The sequence below is a fragment of the Notamacropus eugenii genome, chromosome 1, assembly GCF_028372415.1.
Source record: "Notamacropus eugenii isolate mMacEug1 chromosome 1, mMacEug1.pri_v2, whole genome shotgun sequence".
In the NCBI taxonomy this organism is placed as follows: domain Eukaryota; kingdom Metazoa; phylum Chordata; class Mammalia; order Diprotodontia; family Macropodidae; genus Notamacropus; species Notamacropus eugenii.
In genome coordinates, this window is record NC_092872.1 from 332,013,860 (window position 1) to 332,025,921 (window position 12,062).

Below are 12,062 nucleotides of genomic sequence, written 5' to 3' on the forward strand. Positions count from 1 at the left end.
TAATTTCATTAACTGTAGTGGGGATGATTAGCTGATTCAATAGAGGATTCCATGGCAACTGTGTTGTATTGGAGTGGGGTTGACTCCTACCCTTATAAACATTTTTTCCCTAAAGTATATCCTATGGGTCTATATGTTAAATTTAACATGACAGTAACAAAATTGCCCTGCTTATTTATATCTTCCTCTAGTGTTCCTTCTGCTTTCTTTTGTATATTTTAAAAGGTTTTGCGGCTTTTATTATCCTTTTTTTTCCTTTTTGTGGGCATCACTAACATTACCTGTCAACATTCCTCCTTGTAAATATTTTGCCTCTCAAGGTTAAATGTCTCTTGCAACAAATTAGTGTTGTAAAGCACCAAACCAAACATGGGCTATTTCTGAAAATGTGTGTCTCATTCTGCACCTGAAATAAAATGAAATAAAATATTTCATTAGACTTATATTACTTAATTTGTTCAATCATTCCCTAATTGATGGGCATTTGCTTTGTTTCTAATTGTTTGCTACACTAGATAGCATTACTATGAACATTTTTGTGCATGTGGATTTTTTCTCACTTTCTTTGCCCTTTTGGGGGGGTATAAACCTAGTCATGATATTGCTGGTTGAAAGTCATAGTTTAGTGACTTTTTTGAGCTCCAAATTGCTTTCTAGAGTGGTTGGCCTAATTTACATCTCGCTCAATGGTGCATTAATGTGACTCCTATGACTTAGTTCCTCCAAAATTATGGTCTTTTTGAAGGTCTTTTATTATTGCTGATTTGGAGAATTTTTTTCCATACGTTATTGACAGCCTGTATTTCTTCTTTTGAAAATTGCTCAGTAAGATCCTTTTACCATTTATCTAATGGAGAATTACATTTGTTTCTTGCTATATTTGAATCCATTCTCTTTATATTTTGGGTATTTCTTTATTAGAGAAATTTGTTGCAGAGGTTCCTCTGCCCCCTTACCCCCAGGTAACTCTTTCCTTTTGAATTCTAACTACATTGATTTTGTTTGTTTGTACAAAAACTTTTCAGTTTTATTTTTTATGTTGATCTCACTTGTTTGATCAAGAACTCTTCTATTCAGAATTGAGAAAAGTATCTCTTGAGCATCTTCTTTAATTTGTTTATGAGATGACCTTTTATATCCAGGTTAGGTATCCATTTGTAGCTTATTGTGGTTTATGTTTTGGGGAACATATACAGGATTGTTATATGTATGTTATAAATTTGGTTGTTTATAAACTATATAATTATATATGTAGTTATGAATAAGAATAATTACTTCTGACTATATAATTGTGGATATGGGGAGATTGCCATGAATGAAAATGCTTATTTTTAACTATATAATTGTGTGTAGTTTTGAGTGAGAAAAATTATTTTGTACTGAAATATATTGCTTTGTAAAATATTTAAAATATTAATGTTTATATCCTGTTTGCACAACCTCTGCTATTCAGATTTCTGATTTTCAGGGATTGTAAATGTTTACTATGAGGAAGATGTCAGGTTATTGTTCTGTCATTCAGCTGTGTCAACTTTTTATGACTAAATAGACCATACTGTCCATGGAGTTTTCTTGGCAAAGATACTGGAGTGGTTTGCTATTTCCTTTTCCACTGAGATGTTAGATACTTCCTCTTTATTGTGTATATGTATTATTTACTGAAAGGGTCAGAGAAATAGTATCTGTGTGAAACAAGGAGACAGCTTGAGGAGAAATGCAGAGCATGTTGAGAAAACTTGAGAGAAAAGCTGACCTTCAAATAAAATTTGTGAAAGGACTTGAAAGAAAGCAGCTCTTTTGAGGAAAAGGTATTGACTGTTGGTAGAGATGTTTACAATGAATTATTTGCAAGAAAGTCATTTGAATGTGAGCATTTTAAAGAACTGAAGGTTATTGCTAGGAAATCCTGAACTACTTATGTCCTGTTTGCCAGAAGTATGGATTTGGGATTTCTCAATCTAAGTTAGAGATGAGAAAGCCCTGATTTGAGGTTCAGGAGCCAGAGATCAGAAGACCAGAAGTCAGAAACTAAAGGGTCTGGGGATAGGAGAGAGATCAGAGAAGTTAATAAGGGAAGCTGTTTATAGAAGTTGAGATACCAAAAGGCAGAACCAAGAAAAATTCAGGGCTGAGACAAAACTGAGAGGCTGAAGGAAGCTAAGGTCAGATGACTCTAGGTTCTGCTCTTGATGTAGAGAACTGATAGGATTGGCAGAAAGCTCTTCTGTTTGAAAGAGATGATTGGAGAAAAAGGGATCCTCTGCTGTAGGTAAGAAGCTGGCTGGAAGAAAGGCTGCCATGTCTCTAGTGCCTTCCACAACTTGAGTGAGGGGTGATGTCTCAAAGCCTTGCTTACACTGACTTTACTTCCTTCTTTTTCTTGAGAAGGGAAATTTCCTCAAAGCTATTAGAGTAAGACCTGAATAGCTTTGTAGGTGCCAGAATTAAAGGGAGTTGCTTTTTACTGAAAGTGTCATGCTGTCTCAGTGCCTAGATAAGGGAGCATACCCAGGTAGCTCTGTGAAAGTCAGGCTTAGAGCTTAACAATGCTTCCATTAGTGGCTCAAGACAAACAGCTTCATCTAGCAGTGACCAAAGAGGCTCAGAAGAAGAATCGATGACACATGGTGCAGACTTCTTTAGAGAATCCTTTGATGATATCCAGACCTGCAGTTCAGAGTTGTAATTTGTTTCAGGCATGTGGATTCCCTACTCTTTTCACTCACTCCAAGGTTTTATATATGTTTACTCTCCTTCCCAATGGACCCTGCACGCATTGGTAGAAGCAGGGACTATTATATTTTGATTATTTCTGCTTTCGCTATTTGCCATCTAATTATGTGTCCTAAGATTAGTTTTGCTTTTGACTTCTATTTAAGTAAATGTTTCATGTTTAAGAGTTAGTGATCTTATTGTGACTGATTTGTATAAATGGGAAGCACATGGGTAGAAGCTCAAAACCTAGAATCATGAAGGTTGATGTATATTTCCTCCATACTGGGATTATCCCTAGGACCCTTTGAGTAAGTTGTAGCCATGGGGCTACAACTGATCCAACTCAGACCAGCCAACATGAGTACAGTTTGGGGTGAGTGAGCCAGCTCAGTGATAGAAAAAAGGATGTGGGTACCATGAGATCACCACATTCTTTATTTTATGCTCTGATCTTCTTACCTAGGGCAATGCCAGTTTCATTTGTTCCCTCAGTATTCCCTGAGGGATTTGTGAGTACTTCTCTACTGCCATTGGCTCATCTCCCCTCTTGCTGTGTTCCACCCATGGTTACGGGCCAATAAACAATACTTCCGTTAAATCTAACCACTTAACATCAATTTTTACAAAGGGATATTTGCTTCAAAGATATAAGAACTAACATACAAACAGTTCCCTCCATATTTCCAGAGTATACTCTCTCCTACACCACCAGCAATCTCATTAACATCCTCTGTATGGAAAGGTGACATCAACCAAGCAGGTTGATGAAGTCCATTTATGGGCCAGACTACACATTATATTTATAAGACATATGGTCCTGAGGTTCTCTACACATATCTTGGGAGTTCATTTATGACTTGTTCAACTTCTTTATTTATGAAATTGGGTACTCTAAATTCACCATTTCTTATTCTGATAATCAGGACATTTTATATTTGTTAAAAATTCATAAATTTCATTTGTCATTTTTGCTGTTATATAATTGGGCAAATTTTTTCTAATAACTTCCTTTGTATTTTCTTTATGTATTGTGAATTCTCCTTTTTCATTTTTGATATTTGCAATTTGGTTTTCCTCTCTCTCATCTTGGATCAGAGTAGCTGATAGGTTGTCTATAGCTTCTTTTTAACCAGCTCTAAGTTTTATTTATCATTAAAATAGAGGCTTTCAAAGTTTTCAATTCTGCCCTCTATAAAGGAAAGGCATTGGGAGGAATTCAATACTCCAATCTGTAGTCCTCCAAACGGAGGGGAGAGGAAGTTGAGGGAAATAGAGTCATTCAAGGCTTGAGTTAGCAGCATAGTGAGGGGGGATTATGAAGTGACTACATGTATTAGGAGGGGAATCTTGTTTCCTGTAGCTGAAGCTAGGCAGGGTAGCAATGCAAAGTGAAATGCTCTGCAAGTATACTTTCTGTCCCCTATAAAGAAAGGCAATGGGAGGAGAATTTGTTACATATTGTACCTTTCCACATACAGTCCAACTGACCATTTCATTGTTCCTCATTATATGACACTCTACAGTTATCCCTTCAATATTGCAACTTTCCCCATCACAGTTTCAGTATATCACAGGTTGGCATAAGAAATTAAATGAGAATTTTAGGGGAGTTTTGCGAAAGGCACCAACAACACCTGAAGGTCAGCTGACAACAGAAAAAGTTTAGAAACTCAGAAAATGCGTAACATATATGTATAATATTGTATAATATCAACATATTTTATCTTTTAATACTATAAATATATACTTTATTTTTTAAAGTTAAAATATGACCAATACTTAACCCAAATTTTACAATTAGCTATTGTAAACACCTCATAAAAGAAAAAGAAAAAAATACAGACTTATGCTCGACTACAAACAGGCAGAGGGCCGTAAGCAGCCCGTGGGACACAGGTTCTCCAGGCGTGTTCTACATGAAGTCCTTCTTGATCTTGTAGACACTGGTACTTTTATTTGGCCACTTTGTATCAATTTTTATAGTTTTGTGTATTCCTATATATATATATTATCTATCTCAGACAGACTATAAGTTCTCCAATGAAAGGTACTATTTTACTCTTGTCTTTGTATCTCCAGCACTAAACACTTCTTGATATACTATCACATTAGTAATTTCCTATTTGTTAACATATAACCATTCTGTCTTTTTTGTGATGTTTCTGGTGATGTTTTTTAATTTCTTTTAGAAAAAGTTTTATTGATACTTCTTTTTAAAAAAAACAATCCAGTCATTTCCCATTCATTCCCATTAATCCCATTTATTAAAGGGATTTGTTCTGTGAAGTTTGGATTCAGTCAAAGGGTCACATGTGGCCTCCAGGCCCCAGATTCCTCACCCCTGAAATTAGTAGTTCACCACGGCCTGGACTCATTCCATCAGCTTGTGAGAAGCCAGGAACTTGAGGCAATTGTTTGATTTACTTCTCTTAAGAAGTACTAAAATTTGCTTTTTTTTGTTTTCTGTACCTAGAGTTTATTGATTATCTGTGTCTCTGAGAACTGCTTGTTTCTGCTGCTGCTAAATGTATACGCTAGTCTTTCCTGGTGGTTGTAAAATGTAGTTTGTTACAGTTAAGAAAAATAAAATTATCTATTGACCATACTCAAAAAATATACTACATTCTGCCCCTGTAGACTGTCACCTTTCAATTGGGGAACCGAAGACATGTTTCATCATCAGCCCTCTGAAGTCAAGATTTCATGTTGACCTGAATTTTGATATTTGAAGTGTGACTTTTCATTAAATTATTGTATATACACACATATATGTACATATGTTGTGTATATACAGTAAGTCCTCAATTTTCACAGTAGTATGTTCCTAGAAAATGGCATGAAAGTAAAAAATGTAAATGTTGATACTTATGGGAGATAGGGAGTTAGTGACCACCAAGGACTGCAATCTTTTGCTAAAGAGCACACACTTGAGAGGTTACTTTGGCACTTTTTGGAGCAGATTCATGAACATTTATATCAATACTTTCCTCCTTTTTACAGATACAGGCAAATCTCAGAAATATTGTAGGTGCCATTCTAGACTATTATGATAAAGCAAATATCACAATAAAATGAGTCAAACCAATTTTTTGGTTTCCCGGTAAATATAAAAGTTCTATTTACATTATACTGTAGTCTATTAAATGTGTTATAGTATTATGTCTAAAAAAGATATACATATTATGCCTAAAAAGGCTATAAAATATATATCTTAATTAAAAATATTGCTAAAAATACTAACCATCATCTAAACCTTCAGCAAGTCATAATCTTTTTGCTGGTGGAGGGTCTTGCCTCAATGCTGATGGCTGCTGATTGGTCAGGGTGGTGGTTCTGAAGGTTGGAGTAACTGAGGCAATTTCTTAAAATAAGACAACAAGATGTGGCAGTAAAAAAACTATATTATAACATATTTTCCTATTTATATTATGGTGTATTGTGGTTATCGTGTATATTAGTTACCTAGTTCTGTTTACTTCATTCTGCATTAGTCCATATAAGTCTTCTTATACTTCTCTGAAACACATTTGTTTAGTGTTAAACTTCAGGGTTTGGACTAAAACAGAATTAGGTTGCATGAGTATTTAATTCTTACAAACTGGCAGGCATGCATTTGGAGCTGCAGTGGGAACTGAGCTTGCTTTGGGGTTAGGTTACACAGATTATAAAGCCATGAAGCAAGAAAGTGCCCTGACTCAGGATGTCTGGCCTTTTGTCAGCCAAGTTTACAGTTTCCATAAAGCAAGGAAGCACCCTTGACTCAGGATGTCTGTGCAAGCTTAATCCAGTCTTGTGGTTGTTGATACAGCAGAAGGATTTTGGCTTCACTCAGAGAGCATTGCAAAGGATTACTGTTATGTCAGTCCAGAAGGGCTCAAATCATCCTCTTGATTGACTAGTCCAGGTTTTTGGCTTTCTTCTGATGATTCGGGGCTCAAGCAGGTCTCACATTAGCTATGCCACATAGCTAATGAATGGCATGCCATCATTGTAAAGCAATTCCACATAAATTTCTACAATTTCACTTGGGGATATATGGTTGAGAAGAACTAAAAACCAAAAGGCAGAAAGGAAAAGTGACCAAACCCTTTGGCATTTACTGGAGACTGTTAATAAATTAGAAATGTGAGGCTCTCTGCTTCCTAGGGAATTGGGCACTCTCTGATGACCTGGAAGGCAGAAGCAATGGAGAATTAAGGAAATGAGGTTAAAAAAATGTATTTGCAGATAAACAGTTGCTGTCAGACTCATCTGGGTAGTATCCAGCTCAAGATTTGGGCAAAGAGTAAATTGCATCTGGGTAGCTTTTCTTAAGTGTTCAGGTACTATGTGAGGACTGCCGTAGCTTGAGAGGAACCCTCTGTCTGGATTGGGGTGGAGGGCTGAATCCAGAGATTATGCCTTTCTTAGTTGGCAGCAACCCTTTCCATCTGACTTGTAGCTGAATCCTTCCATTTGTGTTGTGTCCCTCCCCCTCCCATTAAAATGTGAAGTTCTTGAGAACAGGAACTGACTTTTCTATTTGTATTCCTAGAGGTCAGCACCATGCTTTGCACATAGGAGCACTTAATAAATAGTTTATTCATTCATTCATTCTTAAGGGAATGGAATCTACTTACAATGAGGATACTCATTAGGAGATGGATAGAGCAATGTTGAAGGCTGGGCCCAGGCCTATACTATGAATAAGTGCAGGATCCACTGCAGGACAGTGAATTTGAAGGTACCTAAAGCTGGCAGTAAGTAATTCATTGCAGAAGTGTTAGGACTGTCCGGACAGTGATTAAACTGTTGTACGATATTCCCAGTGCAATGGATGAAGAAGTTCATGAGATCTTTTCTTGGTCTCTTCTTTCTCATTTTGGACATAATTTTAACAAGCTTAGCAATTTGTTTCCCTAGCCTACAGTAGACTAGAAGCAAAAAGTTGGAAAGGGAAGGATGGGCTGCTATTGAAAGGCAACCACATAGCAAAAGAAATGACCAATTATATCCTGACCACACAAGAGGGACAGAAAAACTACAAACAAGTAAAGTGGACATTCTGAAATATCTCAAGTGGTCCTCAGTTTTGATGGTGGGTGCATTCCTTCAAGCAATGCAGACTGAAACCCCACTTCACATCATAAGCTGTGCTGGCCAAAAAATTACCAGCCTGTCTGATGATATGACACCATAAAAACTCAAAAAGTATAGCTTCCTAGGGCCATTTAGTGGAAGAAAAAACAAGTTGATTGAAGTACACTTATCATCAATGTTGTAGGGGGCAGTGACTTAGGGATTTCTCAAGTTGTTGTAGGCATGATAATTCACTAGTGCTATTATTGGCTAGTAATGTTAGGTGCAGTGATGTTATATATTGAATGTACAGTTTTATTTTTAATATATTCAAATTAATGCAGAATGACTAAATTAGTACAGTACTTGGATGATAAAGAAGCTATCAGCATTTCTTTTTCTTTTTTTTACTTATTAGTATTTTATTTTTTCCAATTACATGTAAAAACAATTTTCAACATTCATTTTTTGATTTCGAGTTCCAAAATTCTCTCTCCCCCCTTCCCTCCCTTTTCCCCTCTTCTTCTCCAAGACATTATAGGTTGTACATGTGCAATCACATAAAACACGTTTCCACATTAATCATATTGTATCATCATTTCTTAACCTAAAAAAGAAAATTAAGTATAGATCCTAGATTTGAAACATTTTGATTGCACAGTAAGCACTGTATTTAAAGTCTTGTGTTTCTTGATGAATGGATGGATGAATGAATAAAGCGTTTATTAAGTGCTTACTATATGCAAAGCACTGGGGACACAAATAGGCAAGTGAGATAGTCCCTGCTCTAATAGCTAATATACTTTTGTCATTAAGGAGCTTCCAATCAAGGTTGCTTATGCAAAGTGATACAATTGCTTCTCTGGTAATTCTGTCAGGCCTTGTACAGAACATATTTTAGTTTTATTGTGTAAAAGGTTTGGGCTAATATTACTGTTGTAGAATCAAAACCACTTTCTTTGTTAGTCAAGATTGCTATAAGCTTTTATTTTAAAAAAAATAGAATAACAACAACAGTCAGTTGATGGAAAAGACTTCTTAAGGAAATGGATCTCTACTCCTTAAAGGGCTGAAATTTCTTATACACATATGTGTATGTATGTATGTATGCATATTCACACATATTCATGAACAGCAAAAATATACATGCACATGAATATAATATTTGTTAAGTTCAGAGATATCAAGAATGTCTGTTTGGACATCCTGTAAGAAAAACAGAGACAGTTAATAATATAAATTTAAGGATTACCTGAATATCACTTTAATTAGGATGGCTTCAATATCTTCACATATTCTCCTGGACATAGGAAGGTATTGCTAACATTTACAGAAGGAAGGGAGGGACAAGGAGGGGAATATATGCATCTTTGATTCAACACCTCTGAAGAAAATCATTTTCAAGAGATAAGTAATTAAAATAAACTGGTTTTTACATTACTTTTTAGTCACTTTACAATTCAAAGAATTTCTACGAATTTTAGAACATTCTTCTTTCCATTTTAACTTGAATGCTGCATTTATATATTCAGCAAAGAGTGGAAATTGCCCAGATCTTGTTCAACCAGTAATTCTAGATTAAATAAATTGTGAGAACTCTTACATCATCAGAATTCTGAGAAAGAACAGGTAGCTCAGCAATTGTTTGGTTTTCTTCCAAGTACAGTTCTTGCAACCATTATGTAGCTCAATTAGTTCAATATGACTTGTGTTTAAGAGATTTGAGATGGGGCCCCTCTTGAGGCAGGTCAGAATGTCCATTAATTACTAAGTTTTCAATATGGTACTTGAAGCAGGTTATTCTAGTGCAGTTGCTCTCAAGCTTTTTGGTCACAAGATCCCTTTGCACTTTTAAAAATTAAGATCTCAAAGAGCTTTTATTTATGAGGATTATATCTAGTGATGTTTCTTATGTTAGAAATTAAAACTAATAAAATCTAAAATTATTATTAATTCATTTGAAAATAACAATAATAAAACCATTCTATGTTAATATGTTTTTTAAAGAAAAATACCTATTTTTCTAAAACAAAGAAATGTGAGAATGACATCGTTTTATATATTTTTGCAAATCTCTTTAATGTCTGGTTAAATAGAACACAGCTAGATTCTCATATTTTCTTCTGTATTCAGTTTGTTGTGATAAGTTGTTTTGACTGAAGAATATGGAGAAAATCTGGTCTCACCAGATATGTGGTTGGAGATGGTAAGAGTATTTAATAGGCAAATAAGCCTCTGTCATTATTATGAAAATAGCTTTGACCTTGTGGATCCCCTGAAAGGGTCTTGGGCACCCCTAAGGAACCTCAAACCACATTTTGAGAACTGGTGATGTAGTGGAAAGCATGTTGGAACCACAATCAAGGGACTAGAGCTTAGCATAGTGTCTAGCACATAGTAGGCATTTAATAAATGCTTCTTAGCTGGTTGATTTGACCTAGGCTCAAATCCTGGTTTCAATATTTACTGTCTGTGACTGTGGACAAATCTCTTAATTTTCTATGTGACTGTCTCTTCATTTGTAAAGACAGGAACTCAATTTTTGTTTCAAATTCTATGTCCCTGCAGTGGCACTGAATTGAATGCATTCCTGAACGCATTAAATGAATTAAATGCCTTCTGTGTTCCATTTTTTTCTAACCCTAAGACTTTGTCAAAAGAATTCATATTGTGAATATTTTATAAAGTGCCTAAGGAGTTTGATGCTTAAATCTAAATAGCAAAAAATAATGCTTTTTAATTTGGAGTAAAGAAGAAAAATGAAATGCCCCTTAGTAACAGAAAAATAATAGACTTCAATGGATTCAGAAGTAGAGGTAGAGGAAGTGAAGGGGAAAAATGATCTTGTAGTAAGTATTAAAAAGGAATTAACATAATCTTAAGAATTAAAAAAGAATTAACATAACCTTACACATTCACAAGTTAATGGTCACAATATGACAAATTTTCTGTTCTTTAGGTTAAAAACAGAAAGAAGAGTAAGTTTTTAAATATGTGTGGATTTTAAAAAAATTTCAGTTTAAGGAAAGAAGCTGACCATGAAATCAGATGTTAGGTTGGTAGTCGTGATTCTACCTGTGGCACCCCTTTACCTCACAAATGTCAAAACAGGATCTCCTTTTTAGAAACAAGTGTACAGGATTTCTGTGACTCAGGGAATTTCTGAAAGAAATATTAGATATATTAGTGCTTCCTAGAACCACATCAGGCTACTGGGATATGCTTTTCAAAATGAATACTGAGGATTTAGCAGAAGAGGTAAGTAAACTAAGAAGTGAGGCTTGGTTTGATATCCAGCCACTCAGCTCTTGTTATGTGGCAATAACATGGAAGTTTTGCCGCACACGTGTCCCCAGGAAGGCTTTAGACATGTTGTTTTTTTCTTTTCTGATCTATATTATAACCATTCGTGTTGAAAAGTAGTTAGGTTGCAAGTTATTGAGATAAATGAGCTGTCTTAGGGTAACAGAATCTGTTTGTGCTGTGTTATAAACAAGACCTAATGAGATTCAAATGACTGAAGAGGTCCCTGAAAATAGCCTGCCTTGGCAGAATTATCCTGTAACTCAAAGTACCAGCATATGTGTGAATTGTTTTGGAATCTTCTCAAGTTATAGACATGCTGAAGTCCTAGTGTTATGAAGAAAGTATAGGTTAGAATTAGTCAGTTTGCTTTATTTTGCCCTTTTCTCTTTCGGTGACTTTTTCATAAGCTGATCTCACAACATAAATTTTAATGCACTGTGTTTCTATTATGAAAGGAGAACTGTTGCTCAGTTGCTAGTTATATTTGAAAGGAGTGATCATACTCCTCAGTCTTATGTGGCAAACTGCAATTGCAATGTGAATTCAGGAAAACATAGGCCTCAGTTTTATTAAACTAAGGAGACAATTTTAATATTCTTCTGGCCAAAAAAAAAATATCTTCAAACCAAAAAAACAAACATAAAACAATACATTGCTTTGTAGTGGAGATTGGAATTAGAGCGGAGGGGTCTGGGTTCAAAGCTCGGCTTTGCCACTCATTTCTTACCTTTGTGACCTTGGGCAAGTAATTTGATTTCTCTTGCTTGTTTCTTCATCTGTAAAATAAGGAGCCCCTCCCAGGACATGGGCTCTATGTTCTTAAGCTAAACTGGGTTTATTTTGGGAAACATTTTGTGGGATCTGAGAACCTATAAATCTTTTGGGTTAGTCTAGGGTATTTGGGAAATGTCTGTTAGTTATAGGATTTATTTGCAGAGATGAGATTAATGACACAGGCGAGGAGTCTGAAAATAGGTTGGTAA

General features: G+C 35.4%; 1 protein-coding gene across 8 annotated transcripts in view; it reads left to right on the plus strand.

Moving 5' to 3' along the window:
• Window positions 1-12,062, plus strand: part of MIA2 (MIA SH3 domain ER export factor 2) — a 120,372-nt gene that overhangs the window by 24,742 nt on the left and 83,568 nt on the right. Inside the window, exon 1 of one of the 8 annotated variants that reach the window (XM_072629778.1) lies at window positions 10,901-11,031. The exons of the other annotated variants lie outside the window; for them this stretch is intronic. Coding sequence (XP_072485879.1) covers window positions 10,993-11,031 — 39 coding nt within the window. The 5' untranslated portion in view covers window positions 10,901-10,992. Of the gene's footprint in view, window positions 1-10,900; window positions 11,032-12,062 lie in introns of those variants that run through there. 8 annotated transcript variants of the gene reach the window in all.